General features: G+C 39.0%; 1 protein-coding gene across 1 annotated transcript in view; it reads left to right on the top strand.

Moving 5' to 3' along the window:
• LOC136876467 (uncharacterized) overlaps positions 1-20171 on the top strand; it is a 484774-nt gene that overhangs the window by 112629 nt on the left and 351974 nt on the right. The window contains exon 4 of the mRNA XM_068228446.1: positions 9918-9995. Within this exon, the coding sequence (XP_068084547.1) occupies positions 9918-9995 (78 nt within the window). The remainder of the gene's footprint in view (positions 1-9917; positions 9996-20171) is intronic.

Here is a 20171-nt window from a genome sequence, read left to right as displayed (position 1 = left end):
ACAAACTGCAAATGAAATATTGGGAAGAACACAACAACCAACAACCCATGCAAAACAACTATACTGATCTCAATAGCTGCAGTTGCTTAAGTGTGGCCAGTATCCAGTATTCGGGAGATAGTGGGTTCGAACCCCGCTGTTGGCAGCCCTGAAGATGGTTTTCCATGGTTTCCCATTTTCACACCAGGCAAATGCTGGGGCTGTACCTTAATTAAGGCCATGGCCACTTCCTTCCAAGTCCTAGCCCTTTCCTGTTCCATCGTCGCCTTAAGACCTATCTGTGTTGGTGCGACGTAAAGCCAATAGCAAAACAACTATGGATTACTGAAGCTGTACTGCTGAAAATCAAAGAAAGAAGGTACTGGAAGAACATTCGAACACCGGGTGAGTTGGCCGTGCAGTTAGGAGTGCGCAGCTGTGAGCTTGCATCTGGGAGATAGTGGGTTCGAACCCCACTGTTGGCAGCCCTGAAGAGGTTTTCCGTGGCAAGTAATTACAGAATGAAATAGTGAATGTAAAACTACTGAAGAACTGTGGCTCTCTAAACAATGTAGAAGAACTTCAAAAGCAAGGTAAGAATGGCCTTGAACTAAAGAGAGCTAAAGGAACATGTTACACTCCTCACTGTTATCAAACATCAGCTTTATACAACTTGAAGATCAGTTGATCAAAGAACACTGGACAAGAGACAGAGGACCTGCTCATAGTGACTCGAGATGAATTGCATTGCATTATCTGCCTTGTCACAAATCCCCTGGTAGTGTTAAACTGTCTATTAAACTATTCAAATCAGCAAGTTGGGATCTCATAAATTAATTTTATGAATTCTCCCAGACAATTTTCAGAAAGGAACTTGCCTGAATTAAGGAGTCAATTGTAATAGCAAAGAAAGTGAGTCAGGCTAGATGTGCATTGGCAGTTTCTGACTATTCACATACTCACAAGTGCACACCAGAATAGGTTGCTATTTGCTTTACGTCGCACCGACACAGATAGGTCTTATGGCGACGATGGGACGAGAAAGGCCTAGGAATAGAAAGGAAGCTGCCGTGGCCTTAATTAAGTTACAGCCCCAGCATTTGCCTGGTATGAAAATGAGAAATCACGATAAACCATCTTCAGGGCTTTCGAGAGTGTGGTTCGAACCCACTATCTCCCGGATACGACCTCACAGTTGCACGCTCCTAACTACATGGCTCGGAATAGGTTAACGTGCATAGTATTTATTTTGAAGTAAAGAACATTCAAGAAAATATAATTTCCCAACTTAAACTAACTGTTTTTTCAATTAGCACATATTCTTCCCACTACGATTGTCACCTCTCATGAGTATGTTGTTTCTACCAATATAACTGGTCCGTTATTGTACATTATAAATTTTCTAGTTAACTCATTCCTGGTTGCTAGCGTTTTGCCCCCATGTGCTAGGTTGGGCTCATCAGTTGGTACCTAGCACATCTACCAAGACGCATGACTAGTGCATACCGCGGAGGCCCCTGCGTAGACTACTTGAAGCCACCGGCAGTGCCAATGCACTATGAAAGTCTTTGTCTCATTACCAAAAATTAATGCCTGCTTGGCCATCAGATGATATAGATATTGAATCCCATAGGGAATCTGAAATATCTGTCCCGAACCATAATATTGGGTTCATGCGAGGAGTCCTGTGAGTTTGTGGAACCAAAACTGCAGGAGGTAAGGCAGTCTCCTAAAGGACATTTGGGGACAAGATTATAAATTTGCGATATCCAAAGAACTTTCACCACCACCGGATAATGTCAGGGTACAGCACTTCCTGGAGATATAAAATTCTTCTTCACGTTAACAAGAAAATGTTGGACACCAATATCTGTGATTACTCAAGTGAATCACAGTTTGGATTCTGGAAAGGTACCTGGGATGCCATCAGTGTTCTTAGAGTTCTTGCTGAACAAATGCTGAGTAGGAAACCAAAATTGTACAACTGCTTCATTGATTGTCATGAGGCCTTTTATTGAATAACTTGGCACAAATTATTTCCTTCACTTCGAAATATAGCATAGCTTATTTGACACCTTCACAAAGGTCAAACGGTAGTTGTATCAGAGCCAGTATATATTATTATTATTATTATTATTATTATTATTATTATTATTATTATTATTATTAAAGCGTCTTTATTGTGGCGAAGTTAGGGCTCCCGGCCCTTTCTTACACTTAACCACTTCATGTATATACAATGTATATTTTACATAAAATTTAAACATATGAAATCTTTACAACCTAAAGTATAACTAAAGCAACTAAAGTATCACTAACTAAACTAAGGTGGTGTAAGGTATATCTAAATTATATACAGGAGCACATTGCAATAAACAACCATATTCACTCTCATTCATGCATCCCATTCACACTCAAGAAAGACTTTTTTTTTTTTTTTTTTGCTAGGGGCTTTACGTCGCACCGACACAGATAGGTCTTATGGCGACGATGGGATAGGAAAGGCCTAGGAGGTGGAAGGAAGCGGCCGTGGCCTTAATTAAGGTACAGCCCCAGCATTTGCCTGGTATGAAAATGGGAAACCACGGAAAACCATCTTCAGGGCTGCCGATAGTGGGATTCGAACCTACTATCTCCCGGATGCAAGCTCACAGCCGCGCGCCTCTATGCGCACGGCCAACTCGGCCGGTCAAGAAAGACTGGAAGTGCTTAAAAGATGACGCTGGCAAAGGATTTTAAATTTTGTCTGAGATTTAGCTTTCCTGATGTCATTGGGGAGTTCATTCCACCAGCTTGTGGCGGTGATAGTGAACGATCTGTTGTAGTTTGCGGTTCGATGCACAGGAATTTCTAGCGTATAGCCTGACCGGGTATTGAACAGGTGCAGGGAACTAAGGTAGCGAAATCTGGTGGATAGGTAAGGAGGAGTGTTTTCAGAAAGCACTTGATACACCAAAGTAGTTCCGTGGAGTCTACGTCTGTCATTCAGTCGTAACCAAGATAATTGTGTATAGAATGGGGATACATGGGCGTATGGTTGTATGTTGAATGCATACCTGATGCATGCATTTTGGGCACGTTGCAGTCTCATGCTTTGCTCGTTATTGATATCAATAAAAACTGTATCACAGTATTCGAGAATTGGAAACATGAGTGATTGAATGAGCTTTATTTTCAAGGACCGAGGAAATATATTTTTAAACCGCTTCAGAGGATGCAGGCTTTGATATACCTTTTGGCACACTTTCATCACATGTTGCGACCAGTTCAATGTTTTGCTTATAGCCACACCAAGATTCATAACTGTTTCACAAAACGGAATAATGGTATTGTTTAGTGCTACAGGACAAATTTTGTATTGTTTTAAGACGTGTAAGTTTTTTGAATTACCAATGATTATTGCTTGCGTTTTAAGAGGATTAATTTTGAGATTTTACTTAATGCAAAATTACTTATGAGACTTAAATCAGCATTCACTTTTTCTACAGCACTCTGAATTTTATCAGTTCTTGAGTGGTAGTAGATCTGCAGATCATCAGCATAAAGATGATACTTGCAATGTGTAATCGATTTGGCAATATCGTGTAAGTAAATTGCAAACAGCAATGGTCCAAGTACAGACCCTTGGTGGACACCGAGGGGTTTGTTAAGCCACTCAGATCTGCTATTATTTACTTTGACACACTGACGGCGATTTTTGAGGTACAAACTGAAAAAGTTTATTGCCGTCTTGCTGAAATTTAATGAATCCAATTTTGAAAGTAGCAGTTGAGGAACAACAGTATCAAAAGCACTAGAAAAATCAAGTAGAACCAGTACAGTCACTTGTCGAGTGTCCATTGCCTGTCGGATATCATCAGTTACTTTCAGTAGGGCAGTCGTTGTGCTGTGTCGTTTCTTGAAACCAGATTGGTAAGGATCAAGCAGTGAGAAGTTAGTCAAGTAAGTGAGGACTTGTTCGTGTACCAAGCGTTCTAGTACTTTGGAAAGGGGTGGGAGAATGGATATAGGGCGATAATCTGATGGTAAACTAGGAGAATTCTTCTTAGGAATAGGAATGACGATACCGTGCTTCCACACAGTTGGAAATACTCCCTGCACGAGGCAATGATTAAATATATGCGTCAGAATAGGTAATATGGCACCAATAATATTTTTTATGAAAGATAATGGTATGTCGTCATTACCCGGAGCATCAGACTTGAGGGAGTAAATTACACGCTTCACATCGCTCGCCCCAACTTTTTTGAAAGTGAATTTTACTTGATTTACTCAGGAATGAGCATTTATGGCGTTAATATCATCATCAGTTAGGTCATCAACTGGTTGATGATGATGATGATTATTATTATTATCATTATTAGGATAGTTAGCATCATAGTCATTATTGTCAGTAATATCATTATTAGTGTATGCTGCTTTCGTAAAATGACAAGATATCAAGACAAGTGTGAAATAGGGCTGTCCTCTATTGCCAATTTTCTTCAACACTTTTGGAGATACTGATGATGACCGAAGCCGTAGCAAATACGAACATGTGAATGAAGGTGAATGAGGAATTAATCATTATAATCAAGGTAATCAAGGTAATCAAGTTTGCTGATGACCAAGCAATTCCAGCAGGTAGCCCAATGAGGCTACAATCAATAATGCTGAGAATTTCAAATACACAAAAAACATATGGAATGAAAATAAACACCTCAAAAACTAAATGGATGATAATTGCACACAAACTTAAAATTTCTAGTAAAGATATGTAGCAAATTGAAAAGGTAAAAACACTCATATACCTTGGACAGAAAATATGTGAAGATGCAAGATGTACCACAGAAGTCAGGTGTAGGATAGCACAGACTCAAACAGCTTTTATAAAGAAATGAGAATACTGTGCACAAAGTCTCAATCTTTGAATATGGATGCTTGTTGCTTTGATGATGATGACGATGATGATGCTTGTTGTTTAAAGGGGCCTAACATCGAAGGTCACTATAGTGGCACTATACGGCTGCAAAACTCGGACATTAAACCGGGTAGAAATCAAATGTCTGGGAGTATTTGGAATGTGGTGCTATCATAAAATGTTGATAATATCTTGGACTGAAAAAGAGCTGAATGATAAAATCCTTGATAAAGTTAACTGCTACTAACAATCCAGAAACAGTGTCTTTTCTTGTGGGGACATGCGATGCACCACCCACACCTGATGCAGACAATAGTGGAAGGCCTCATCGAAGAGAGAAATCCATGTGGAAGACCTCAAAACTCCATACGGTTCTGAGAATATCGAGGGGTTGTTGTAATTGGGATGTAAAGGAGTGGGTGTGTAAGTCTCTGGTAGGACCCCAGATAAAGCTGGATCAAGTATAAATGATAATTATTTTTTTAAATTTATTGCATCAACCAAAAAAATACACATGTAGAGATCACTTTTCTACATAGTGCTCTGCCTTCGATGCACATTTTCTCCATTGGATTGGTAAGTTTTTGATGCCGTCCTGATAGAAAGGAGAGGAATGTATGTGGAGCTAGTTGTGCACAAACTCTTCTACACTTGCATCATCATGAAACTGCTGTCCTCCTAGGTCTTGCTTGAGAGGTCCAAATAAATGGTAGTCGCAGGGTGATAAATCTGGACTTTATGGAGGGTGTTCCGAGGCAGTATGTGGCCTTGCATTGTCATGGAGAAGAATGATGTTTTGGATCAGTTGCCGGTGTCGCTTGTTCTGTTGCGCAGCTTTTGCCTCATCTAAAAGGTGGCAGTAATAGGCTGCATTAATTGTCCTTTTTTCATGAAGTAATCCACCAGCAAAATGCCTGTGGAGACCCAGAAAACGGTTGCAAGCATCTTTCCAGCAGATGGGCATGTTTTGGCCTTGACCGGACTTGCTTCGTCTCTTTGCCATCACTCCATGCTTGCTTGCTTTGACTCTGGGGTGTAATGATGCACCCAAGTTCATCGCATGTCACAATATGATGCAAGAAATCCTCTCTAGTGACGCAAGAGCCTCTGACAAACTTCCTGGTGTAAAGATTTTTGTTCCTGATTGAGGAGATGAGGAACCCACCTGACAGATAATTTTCTGAAATGGAGTTCATCTTGGATGATGGTTTGAACACTTCTGTAACTTATTCCTATGGCTAAAACAATTTGCAAAATTTTATTCGCCAATCTTCACCAATCATGTCATGAATGACAACTATGTTGTCTGCATTGATGCTTATCCACGGGCTTTTTTCATGAGGTTCATTTTCCACACCTTCTCTTCCTGCCACAAATGTTTTAGCCCACTCATACACTTGAGTCTGCAAAAGTGTTTCTTCCCCAAACTGTGTGCAAAGCTGTCTCAAAATTTCGGAAGGTTTGTTGCCCTCTTTTATGAGAAATTTGCCATTGCGCAACAGACATGTGCACTTCTTGCTCACTCATGGCGTACTGAAGCAGCCCAGTTCTGCACCGTCGTTCATGTGTGCAAAGCCCTGCCTCAGAATTATTACTAACTGCAGTGGTATATTCAAATTCCCATTTATATTTGATCATAGTTCCAGTGTATGGAACCTTTTTCAGGATTACTGTTTTGAAAACTGGGAAAGATCAAAACGAAAACAGCATGATTTGTTCTGGGTGATTTTGGTGAGAAGAGTAGTGTTATGAAAATGTTGCAAACTTTGGGCTGGGAAAACCCAGGAGTAAGGGGACGAATAGCTCAACTAAGTAGTATGTTTTGAGCTGTCAATGAAGGAATGACGTGGAAGTACATTAGTAGACGAACAAACCTGAGTGGAGTTTCTAAAATAGGAAGCATCCATAATGTGAAGATAAAAGCTGGAATTCTAGAAGAAAAATTAAGGTAAAGACTCTTTTATAGGAAGAGGTATTAGTTTGTTAAATGCTTGAGTAGAGACAAAGGAGGACACCATTAAGATAAGTTCCTAAGTATTAAACAGAAATAAACATAAATATTCTAAATATTTGAGTGTGATATGATACAAAGACTTTATTTTATCTATTTGGGGGATTCTCACTCTCCCGGTTGCCTGCACTGTGAGCCTGTCTCCCGCTAAGCACTTCGTTGTAATGCGGCCAGCACATGTTTTCGCACAAGATTTCCTATAATTTATGAAGGTATTATATATAAACACATGCTCATGTTATGAAAATGGCATTGGAACAACACACTGACCACTAAACACGTAAACACTTGACTAAACTGAATCTTACGCTGATAAAGCTCTCAGCAGATTGCATAGGATGGGAGCTTGTGGCACCGAGAAGCATATAATGGCAAAGTGCTTGGTGGGAGACAGCTCACAGTGCATACGACCGGGCAAGTGATAATCTCGTGAATAGATAAAATAATGTTCTTGTACAATCTGATGTTCTTTTAAGAACGAAACATGTCATTCTTTGTTTAATAGTGCATTTTTTTATTCCTTGTTTAATAATGTGTTATTTTACAGGTTATGTTGTAGTGTAATATTTGTATTTAACTTGTGTTCGACAGACTGAAAAGCTTTTTAATTATATTTAAGAGGTATTAGATATTACAATAATTTACCAAGGCAGATGTTTGATAAATTTCCAACTTCTTTGAAATCATTTTAAGAAAAGGTTAGGTAAACTATCGATGGAGAATATACCACCCTAACTGCAGATCTGTGGTAATTGATTAATGGCGGTTAAAGACAAGGAAATCAGGACAACACAGAAAACAAACCAGAATTACCTTATCTTCCAAGAACTCTCACGAGGGAATACATACTTGTGTTACACTGGGATTCGGTTGAAATTTGGTAGGAATATTCGTGGGAGGTGGTATAATGCTAAGGTGAAAACTGCATGTGCCCAGCACAAGTTTAAACACCAAAATTGAACAAATAAATAGTCGTAAAATTAGAAGTGCCGTGGGAGTATCCGGGTGTGGCGGTGGGGTAGGGAGGAACGAAGCAGCAGACGTGAACCAACCAGGCTGTAACGAGCTGCGCCAGCAGCCAGGCAGCGTATAGTTAGTGCGTTCCCCTTAACTTCCTGATCAGATGCGCAAAACGTAAATGTGAAAACAGCACATGAAACAAGTATACAAAGGATGACGTTTGAAAAATTCATGCCCAAGTTCTTGTTTTTCAAACCTTATTGGCATCGTTGTTCAAACATCGTCCTTTGTACAGTTGTTTCATGTGCTGTTTTCATATTAACATTTTGCACATCTGATCGGGAAGTTAAGAGGAACGCGCTAACTATACGCTGCCTGGCTGCTGGCATGGCTCGACATAGCCGGGTGGCTCACGTCCAGTGCTTCGCTTCGCTCCTCCCTACCTCTCCTCCACACCCCGATACTCCCGCAGCACTTCTAATTTTAAGACTATTTATTTGTTCCATTTTGGCGTTTAAACTTGCGCTGGCCACATTATGTGTTCCCTCGTCAGTATATTATGGATCAGCAAGCAAAGCAAATTAAGTTAAAAATCTTTTTTTCCACAAAAAAAAGGAAAAAAAAAACAGGTTTGAAAGTCTTCAGTCTTTAATCACCAATATCTACTCTAAAAATATTAATCTTTTATGCAGTGGTTTTGTTAGGGTATGGGAACTACAGTAGAATAGTACTGTGTGGCTGAAATTGTATTAATGTAGGCTGAATGAAATTCTTCTCCTAGGAAGAAAATTCGAACTACAAAATTCAGTATAGTAACCAAAATAACCTTGTACAACTTAAGGGACATCACCAGTGAATAGAGCAGAAAATAATCCAAATAGTATTGTGAAAATTCAAAACCTAACCTAATGTGTTTTACTTGTAAACCGATTTACAGTGTGTCCATAAAGTCATGATGGGGTTTTAAAACTATTTATTGATGTAGGTACTGTACTCTTAAACATTACACATTTTAAATAAATGCTAAATGAAATTTCCTTACATTTTTAGTGAAGTTTGATGAGGCTTTAGTTTCTTTCCATTCAAATATCTTCTGTACCCTTGGGTGTGAAAGAATTGACAGAACTGGTATGGTTTTGTTTATTATTTGAATTATATGCTCTTAATAAGTAGAAAACAGAGATCCTGAAATTGATAAGGTAGATCATGGGAGACCATCAGCAAAAATGAGGACTATTATAGACTAGACAAAAGTGTGATTGAATGGGAGGGTAAATTTCTAGAAAATAGAACTTCACTTATTTTTTCTTACAATACATGAATGTTATTTTCATGTGTTGATTCTTCATTGTACACGCGATGATATGCATGACAAACATGCATCACTGATTCAAATTTTACGAGCTAAAGGATAGGCTGAACTTTTCTGTACAATGTCCACATCTTGATAAATTGAATGGTGCAATTTACTTCATTATCATGTGATTATCTGTGCCTGCATCATCGCTTTAGGCATTCAAAATTCATTGAGATATCTTTTGTTTCTGTTTCATTTACAGTAGATGTTATAAGAGTCATCTGAAACCCCATAATGATTTTGCAGACATACCTAATGTGTAATACATTAAAAATAAAATGATGATGTAAATTTGTATTTAATATGTAATGATATTGAACATTCACTGAGAGAATAGGTAATTCTATCACCCTGGTTGGGAATGATGAGGAAAATGTTAAACTTGAGAAAACAAATGAGTACTGTAAATGGTAGGAGATTTCTTGGTTTTTCTTTAAATTTGATACCAAAACTGTCTCTATCTGGGGACATGTAGAACAGAATATACATTTTGTGGATAAATAAAAACAATATTATTTATGTAATACTTATTCTAACTAACAGTTTTAACAGATCTTGAATCTTGACTCTTATATTACCGGTATAAAATTTGTTGTACTGTATTTTCATTATAGTAATGTTTTTCTCATGTCAAAATTTACATCTTTCTTCCTGTTCAGTATAAATACATTTCAAATTTTTAACCATAAACTTGACTCTTTCTCTTACAGATTCATTTTCTGTTGAAATTCATTTAAGGACCAATGCCTTAGGAAAACTGGTAAAAGCTACAAATGGTTCTTACCTTGGTAAGTATTTCTTTTACTGGTATCTGAAATATTTAATTTATGTGTTCTTCAGACATTAGACACATAGTGAGAGAAGCAGAACAGCATTACAAATACTAGCTTACTTTACTGGAAATCTATATATTCGTATATAGAATATCATGTCCTGACTGACTGACTGACTGATTGATTCATTCATCATCACCGAGTCAAAACTATTGGACAAAAATAAATGAAATTTTGGGGATACATTTATATTACAGTGTAGGTACTTCCTAACGAAGGATTCTTGGATATTCCATCGCTAAGGGGGTGAAAAGGGGGTGAATTATTAAAATGAGTATATCTATATCTCAAAAACTTAACAGTTTAAAGATGTGAAAATTGGTATTTGGAATCTCCTTTACAAATAAAGAAACACGTGTTGTTCTTGTTTTCAGAAAATCCAATTAAGGAGATAAAAAGAAGTGAAAAGGGGTTCAATCCCTTTTATGAGGATACGCATATCTCAAAAAGTGATGCTGCTATAGATGTGAAAATTGATACATGGAATCTTCTTTAAAAATAAAGAAACACATACTTTCTTGTAAGCATCAAACTCCTCCAGCTGGTCTACCTCCTGTTGGTGTTGCAAATTTGTGGTATCCATAGAATTTTGGTAGGTCTGTTGGCTTCTTTTTACGTTGCACCGACACAGATATGTCTTATGGCGATGATAGGATAGGAAAGGTCTAGGAATTGGAAGGAAGCGTCTGTGGCCTTAATTAAGGTACAGCCCCAGCATTTGCCTGGTGTGAAAATGGGAAACCACAGAAAACCATCTTCAGGGCTGCCGACAGTGGGGCTCGAACCCACTATCTCCCGATTACTGGATACTGCAGCTATCGAGCTCGGTCAGAAAAGATTTGTGGCAGAACTTTGGTGAGAGTGAAGTAAAAGGAGAGACCTTGGTGGAATGAAAAGGTGAAGGAGGTTGTTAAAAAAGAAAGCATGGCAAGAATGGAATAGAAATAGGAAAGAAGGAAGTATGATTAAGTACCAGAAAATTAAAAGTAAGTGTAAAATATAGTAAATGAGGAAAAAGAAAAATTGTTGGGAGAGATTCACACAAGAGTTGGAAAACAATGTAAATGGTGGAAAAAGGATGTTGTATGGATTGATATAAAAAATAAGAGAAAATCTACACAAAACAAGTGAAGGAAGAGAGTGGAAATGTAATAACAGACACCGAGGAGATAAAGAATAGGTGGAAAGATTATTTCAATCAACTCCTGAATGTGAGAAATGATGCAGAAGAGAGTGTAGTGGTAAATCAGGAGGATCCAGAAATGTAGTGTGATATTGCAATGGTAGAGGTAGAAATGACTGTTAAACAAATGAAAACAGGAAAAGTAGGAGATATAGATGAAATAATATGTGTGGTAATGATAAAGGCAGAGGACCTTTTTATCTACTTTGGTTATACTGGCTGCTAAAGTGTATATAGAGCAAAAAGCAAGCACCTGATGATTGGTGTAAAGGTCTAATAATATCAGTATTCAAGAAAGCTGACAGGAAAGTATGTGACAATTATTGAGGAATTGCACTGTTGTCACAAGTAGCCATAATATTGGAGGGAATAATAGAAAGTAAGGTGAGATGAAGAGTGGAAAGAAATTTAGAAGGGCAGTATGGATTTTGACTGGGTAGGTCAAGGATAGGCCTTATATTCACCATGACATTACTGATGGAAAAACAGTGGGAATATGGAAAAGATCTGATGATGATTTTCCTTCATCTAGAGAAGGCATATGATAGTATTAGAGAAAAAGTGGAGGAAACCCTGGAAAGAAAAGGGTGTGAAAGGCAATCAACAAAACTAGTGAAAACAATGTATAAGAATTGTTCCAGTTGTGTCCAGACTCCATTGGGGAGAACAGATTGGTTTAGAAATCAAACTGGACTAAGACAGGGAGGGAAGTGTATAGTCCCCACTTATGTTTTTAAAGGTTAAGGATGAAATCTAAAGGAAACAAAGGTGAGATATGTAGGGGATGTGAAAATATTGTTGTTTGCAGATGAAAGTGATCTGGGAAGTCAACAGTTCAGAAGTGCAAATCTGACTCAAAGCTTTAAATGACAACATTGAGAAATATGATATGAAAATCAATGTGGAGAAGAGCAAAACAGTGGTGATGACAAGAGGAGAAAGAAAAGGAATCATTAGGGTCTTTTTACAATTCGCTTTACGTCGCACTGTCACAGATAGGTCTTATGGTGATGATGGAATAGGAAAGGAAGGGGAGTTAGGGATTGGAATAACTTACCAAGGGAGATGTTCAATAAATTTCCAATTTCTTTGAAATCATTTAGGAAAAGGCTAGGAAAGCAACAGATAGGGAATCTGCCACCTGGGCGACTGCCCTAAATGCAGATCAGTATTGATTGATTGGCTAGGAGTGGGAAGGAAGCAGCTATAGCCTTAATAAAGGTACAGCTCCAGCATTTGCTTGGTGTGGAAATGTGAAACCATGGAAAACCATCTTGAGGGCTGCCAACAGTGGGCTTCGAACCCACTGTCTCCTGGATGCAAGCTCACAACTGCGCGCCCCTAACTGCATGGCCAACTCGCTTGGTGGGAATCGTTAGTATCAGGGGATAAAAGCTTGAGGTTGTTGAATGCTTCAAATATTTGGAAAGTGAAATCTTGCAAGATGCAAGGTTGGATAAGGAGATCAGCAGAAGGGTAGTAGCAGGAAATACTTTCTGCCAGAATGTAAGGAACCTGGTGTGGAACAGAGAAGTTCCTATGAAATGTAAAGAGATAATGTACAAGATGTACTATACCCCTATATTAACGTATGCATCAGAGGCTTGGAAGTTTACATCAAGAAATGAGAGTAAAATTCAGGCCAGTGAGATGAGGTTCCTGAAAGGTATGGTAGGGAAGACAAGGAGAGACAGAGTAAGAAATGTTGAGGTCAGAAAAGAGATAGGAGTAGGAAAACTGAGTGATAGGATGGAGAAGAATAAATTGAGATGGTTTGGACAATGTATAAGAATAGAGGGGGGAAGGATACCAAAACAAGTGTTGGAGGCTAAGATAGAAGGAAAGAGGGCAAGAGGTAGGCCCAGAGAAAGATGGATGTAGGGCCTACTCTGCCAAGAACAGTATAAGGAAAAGAAGAATGGACTGGAATACAGTTGCTGAAGAGGAGTGGTGGAAGTAGAGGCAACGGTGGAGATGTGCCATTAACACCCCGACCTGGCAGGAGCTGAACAAGGGAAAATGAAAATGATGATGAATGCTATATAATCTCTGGTGTATAATCTAATTAAAATCTTGGAAATTTTCATAGAGTTTGTCTTCCTTTAACATTCTACATATGTTTGGGTTTGGTAGGATGTGCAAACATGTAAGTTACATAAAATTTCAAGAAAATAACAGTATGATACAAGAATCTCCATTTCCAATTTATTAAGTGAATTTTATTCATGCCCAGAGAGTAGTGTTTGCACAAAATAGATTAATTGTATATATTTTCTTGCTGAAAAAGAATGTCATATTACAGGAAAAATACCAAGAAGAAAAATTATGACCAACACTTTTATGTGATCTGGCTCATATCTCTCAATTTTTAATTTTTCTCAATTTCTTTGTCTTTGTAATTGGTGAACTTTAACTGTAATTACACAGCATTTTAACAATTCAGTGACACATATTGCTAAGTATTCCTGCTTGGGTGACACACAACATTACTTCAGTTTGTGAGATTTTCTCAATAAGTTGGCATTCTTTTAAAGGCTCAAATATACCATATCTTTACAGCTTCTTAACACTGAAATGACAATCAATACTGTTCTGTAAATTGTGAAGATTTCCAACACTGTTTGCTTCCTTGATAAGGACCAAAAACAAACAAACAACTATGGTACTGCAACGCTGATGGGTCTTGGGCTATTAAACAATTGCACTCAGCACAAAGACCTGCAGATTAAGAGGAAATGCATGGTCAGTGCAACACATACTCCAGGCCATTATTCTTGGCTCTCTAGACTGTGAATAGGGATTGATACACATCAACATTCAAAAACCAAGTGTTGGAGGTCCTTGGTAATTACTGCAACGTTAACACCAGTAGTATGTATGTACTGACTTTGCCAATATATCGCCCTCTGCTTGCAACACATGCCCATATCAGTGTAGATGGCTTTCCTGCATTTTCTTCTGGATTGGTGCAACACCAAAACATTTCCTAGTAACATTGTTTAAAATATGACCCAGTTTGGTGATGCCAGCTGTTCACCTAAGCATCTTTGTCTCCATGACATGTAGTCAGCATTCTACTTCCTTTGTAGCTGGCCAAGTGTGGCTGTGAGCTTGCGTCTGGGAGATAGTGGGTTCAAATCCCACTGTCGGCAGCCCTGAAAATGGTTTTCCGTGGTTTCCCATTTTCACATCAGGCAAATGTTGGGGCTGTACCTTAATTAATGCCCTGGCTGCTTCCTTCCGACTCCTAGGCCTTTCCTATCCCATCGTCGGCTTAAGACTTATGTGTGTTGGTGCAACGTAAAGCCACTAGCAAAAAAAAAAAACACTCGGTGCAGTGAAGAGTGACAAAACGGTAGATTTTAGATTTCAGATAGTCCTTCATCTGACGGTCACCCTCCACTTCAGCCAGGCTGTGTGTATCCTTATGTTGCTGTCGTCAGAGATAGTGGAGCGGGGCCGATGACCTTCGATGTTAGGCCCCTTAAAACAACAAGCATCATCATCAGATAGTGGAGCCATTTCATTACTCTTGGTAGATCTTCACCATTAGTGTTGATGGTTCCAGTTTCTCAAGGATCCAATGTCATGTATTCTATCTTCTTTTTGTTGAGGCACAGGCCATATTGGGCTAGTCAGTTGTTCCACTCTTCTGTTTGGCGCTGAAGGTCAAGCTTATTCTGTGCAGCCAGCATGATGTCAGCATAGAGACATATCTATGGTATTGGCTTGTGCAGGTCTGATGTAACTGTGTCCATCACAAGAATGAACAACAGTGGTGATCAGGCAGAGCCTTGCTGGACTCCTATCGTGATGCGGAAGTCATTGGACACTCCTTCGGCAGCTTAAACATAACTCCTTGGTTCTATGTAGAGCAGTTATACCCACTTAACAAGGTGCTCTGGAATGCTGTGTTCTTGTAGTGCTAACCAAATTAAATCATGTGGTACCCGATCGAAGGTCTTCTCAAGGTCCAGAAAAGCGAGATGCCGTGGCTTATTCTTTCTTCATGGTGTTTCTCAACTAACAGCCTTGCAATGTGGAATTGCATCTGTTGTTGCCACAATTTTTCACAAATCCAGGTTGGTTCATTGCAAGTTTGGCTATTTTGTGAATTATTTTATTCGAGAATATGTTTAACTCTCTTGGTACCAGGCAGTAGTGCGAGCATCCACCCTTTAAATTGCCAAAGCCGATCAGGTCGGCCTTTAAATATCCATTCAGAAGTTGCCAGAGCCGATTACATCGGCTGGCTTAAAATTCTGTGATATTTATAATTTTGAGGCAACCTATAGTGACGTGCATACTTTTGTTACAACCTATAGTAAAGGGGCTACACCTTATTGTGTGCCTGACCTTGCTTTGGCAGTTCTAAGAGTGTGTTATAGCTTTCACAAGAGTCGTTTCCTGTGTTTACAAATATCGCTAACCGGTCAGTTCGAGATTGCAGTGAGTGGATTTGTGACAGCAAAATGGCAAGTTCTTCACGTGATATTTTCTCAGCAGGTATTGATGACGATAAATTAATGCAGTATTTGGAACAAACGAAGTTCACGTGGATGATTTATCGGATAGCAATAGTGAATTTAATTCAGAGAGTAGCGACGAAATTATACCGTACACGCCCACAGAATCACCACAGCTAACGAAGAGATGTTTAATTGTTTCTAACGGCACTAAAGCTACTCTGAATATTGTTGTAGATGAAACTAGTGATAACGAAGATGATGATGATGTCTCTGGAGAACATTTTGTAGAAATTTGTCCCAATGAACCCGACAATATTCCTCAACCTCCTGACTCCTTCAAGGAACTTCTTGGACCTAAAAATGCCCTCCGTCTGATTCTCCACATATATCATACTTCAATTCACTTTTTACTTTCTCTCTGCTAAACCTTATAGTCACATATAGGTCACATATAGTCCTCTATCTTTACATAAATGCCGGTCCCCGCGGGCCAAGTGTGGCATGTCTGCCTTTCACCCGGAGGTCATGTGTTTGATTCCCGGCCAGGTCAAGAATTTTCGCCTGGTCCTGAGGGTTGGTTCGAGTTTCACTCAAACTAAGTGACCCTAATTGATTGCAATTGAGGAGATATCTGAGGGTGAGAGGGTGATCCCGGTCTAGAAAACCAAGAATAATGACTGAGAGGATTCCTCTCACTGACCGTCTCACCTCGTAAACTGCAGGTCTCCGAACCGATCAGCGGTCGCCTGGTAGGCCAAAGTAAATCAGGGCTTTAGCGCCATAGATTTTTTCTGTCGTTAATTCAGAAGTACTTGCTGAACTTAACTGATCATGCCTAGAGAGTATATTGCACTGCCGCTCATGAGGTTTATCTCAGTGAAAGTTTTCGATCAGTTATTCACAATACTTGTGTAGATTGGTTTAATGTTTAGTGACCAGCCATACAGCATCTCAGTAGTGTTGCATAGTAGTGTTGCACAATCCATGTGCTGTTGTAGCCATTGTTGATGTGAACAGGGTGAACAATCGATAGTGACGGTTATAGTTTGAAATCACGGCTTACTAGCTAACAAAACGAAGTCCACGAAGTCATTTTAAGTGCATCTTTAGAAAAGAATGATAATATAAAAATGATTTGTATAACTATTTCACTAACTGTGAGCAAGTTTACAGTGAATGAATTATTGAATTGTTTGGTGCATTAGGTAATCTATATAAGATATAATCAGTAATAATTTGGTGAGTGAACTCAACGCCATTTTGTTTGGTGCTAGCAAAGCGTATATTTACATAATACACAAAGAGAGGAAATCAAAGAATCAGTTTCCATGACTGGGAAAGGCAACATCAATGCCTCATGTGGCACATGCGGCAAACAGGTAACAGATAGCAATGCCGGAGTTTGCTGTATCGATAGTTGTAATAAATGGTTTCACAAAGATTGTGTCGGTATCAGCGCTGGAGACTATACTACTCTCCAGAAACCTAGATGCATGTTGTTATGGCTTTGTAAACCTTGTAAAAGGGAGCTAGAATACCTCAAAAGAAACAGAAGCGAACTCAAAGATTCAGAAAATAAATACAAATATTACAGGAAACAATCCTAGCTGCAGTCAGAGAAGAAATGAGGAAATTCGTCGAAAACCACACCTGCAAAGACAATGCAATCAAGAAAGAACAGACATCAAAGACATCTCCAGATATAGAAACAAACCAAACTCCACAAACCCCACTAAAAGAATAGAAAACGGACTCCTGTAAAGATCGAACAGCTTCAGATACTGATCCAAAATAAGAACTCAACGACTAGATCCAGAAAAAAAAAAAAATAAAAAAAAAAAAAAGAACCCACCTATGGACATCTTGACTGGACTGGAAGAAAATTCCAAAGAAAAGTGTGCGGACAGAACAACACAAATCTGGAATTATAGATCTTCAGCTTGCTCAAATGTTGAGTTCGAAGACAAGGAGAAAACGAGTGATCTAAATGAATCCAGCTCACCAGCAGTGACTGAAGACGCCAGACCCGAAGAAAATACACCCTGGAACACAGTGGTGAAAAAATCCAAACAACATCGTAAGACCATCATCGGAACGGAACAAAGCAATGAAGAACTACAGCCAGCAGCCAAAACTGCATGGCTATATATGGGAAAGATAAAAAAAGGAACCACAGAAGATAACATTAAAAAGTATTTATTAAGAAATAACATTCCACAGATAAAACCAGACTTCTGGCCTACAGGTATTCTAGTTAGAAGATTTTCTTTTCGAGGCCAAAGACACAACATTGGAGTGTCCCTTGAATAATAAAGTAATCAAGATTCTTCTCTGGAACCCCGAAGGACTAAAAAATGCCTTATTATTCATACCTCCAAAGACAATGGAACATTTTTCTTTTAGAGCCAACAGACCTACCAAAATTCTATGGATACCACAAATTTGCAACACCAACAGGAGGTAGACCAGCTGGAGGAGTTTCATGGTTCCTCAAACCAATTGTAGGAAAAGTAAATGAAATCCAGAGAAGTGAAAACACAATCATAGTTAAGACCACTGACCAAACATTAATAGGAATATATATCGTTTCAGATAATCCAATAGAAGATGTAGTAGAATCAGTACTTTATTCAATAGAGAAAGTAAATACTGCAGAAGAAGTGATAATCGCGAGTGACCTCAACTGCAGAATAGACAAGCCGAAAGCTTAATCAGGGATAGTTATCAAAATCCTGAGAGAAGAAGGTTTCACAATGATAAACAAAAAATTTCTTGAAACATACTTTGCTCCAAATGGCTCCAGCACAATCGATCTTGTATTCTACTGAGGAGAAAGATTTATAATAAAGAAGCTGGAAGGTCTATTATCCTCTGGGTCAACACCAATCAGAAAATATACACCCATCTGCACAAAACTGAACGCAAAGAGACATGGAAATTGCTAATCCCTGATGCTAAAGGCATCACACTTCCAAGAAATAGTGATAGAACGAAACTGCAAGACCTCCCAAATATACAAAAAGCAAGAGCACTTGTAGCTCGAGAACACCTAGATGAAGCAGTAGAAATTGCTACAAATCTGATACAGGAAGCCACTTTGCCTGCAAAAGAAAGGAGAGCACAAAAATGGTTTGACAGACAGTGCTATATAGCACAAAAAGACACTTTATGTACGTTATATTCAGTCAGATAATATGGAGACCACTGATTACTTGGCAGCATACAACATCAAAAGAAGGAATTACAGAAAACTTCTAAAAGAAAAGTGAGCTGAATATCTGGAAGCAGAAGCCAAAAAGCTTGTAGTCAAAGCAGAAACAGACCCATTCGCTGCTCTCAAGAAAAAGCAAGCGTGCAGAGCGAGGTAAATACCAATGGAAACTTGGAAAAAGCACTTCTCACTGCTTCTAAAGAGAGACAGCAGGGAAACACGTGACACCACAAACCACTCTGTCAATCCAGAACATGAAATTAGACTGACTACGGGGAAGTACAGATGGCAATCAGTAAAGGGAAAAAAGGGAAAGACAGCAAGATCAGACAACATATATATAGAACACTTAAAAAGTACTCAAGAATATTTACTACAGCTGTCCGGCTCCATGGCTAAATGGTTAGCATGCTGGCCTTTGGTCACAGGGTTCTGGCTTCGATTCCTGGCAGGGTCGGGAATTTTAACCATCATTGGTTAATTTCACTGGCACGGGGGTTGGGTGTATGCATTGTCTTCATCATCATTTCATCCTCATCACGATGTGCAGGTCGCCTACGGGAGTCAAATTAAAAGACCTGCATTTGGCGAGCCGCACATGTCCTTTTCCCGGCACTAAGAGCCATACGCCATTTCATTTACTACAGCTTTGGACAGAACTATTCAACAAATGTCTAAATTTAGGCAAAATACCGGAAGTTTGGAGAATGGCAACGCTGAAGATACTCTGCAAAGGGAAAGGAGAAGCTGACAACCCCGACTCATATAGAGGTATAGCTCTAGAAAGCAATCTACATAAAGCATTTGGAACTTGTAGTGAACCACCTGAATAATGAAATAGACACATTCATACCAGAATGCCAACTAGGCTTTCGCAAAGGAAAAAGCATGTTACAAGCTGCAGCATACCTAAAAGGAAAAGTAGAAAAGGCACTGAGGCACCCAAAAGGAAAGTACTATGTTGTCTTTGTTGACTATAAGAAGGCTTTTGATCTTATCGACAGAGATATCCTGATAGGAAAATTAAAACAAATGTTTGGTGACAACACGCTCGTGAGAATTGTTGAGAACATACTAGACTACAATCTAATCAAAATTGAAGATGGAGCATACTCATCCGGGAAAGTAATTCAAACAAATGAGGTACCCCAAGGAGCACCCTAAGTCCGCTACTGTTCAATATAGCAACAGCAGATATCACACAAATAATGACGGACGCTCCTGAGACCCTAATAATGTACGCTGGAGACATGGCACTGAGATTGAGC

Source organism: Anabrus simplex, chromosome 6, assembly GCF_040414725.1.
Source record: "Anabrus simplex isolate iqAnaSimp1 chromosome 6, ASM4041472v1, whole genome shotgun sequence".
Lineage (NCBI taxonomy): Eukaryota > Metazoa > Arthropoda > Insecta > Orthoptera > Tettigoniidae > Anabrus > Anabrus simplex.
The sequence above is the reverse complement of the archived record's forward strand: the minus strand, read 5'-3'. Positions and strand labels throughout refer to the sequence as shown.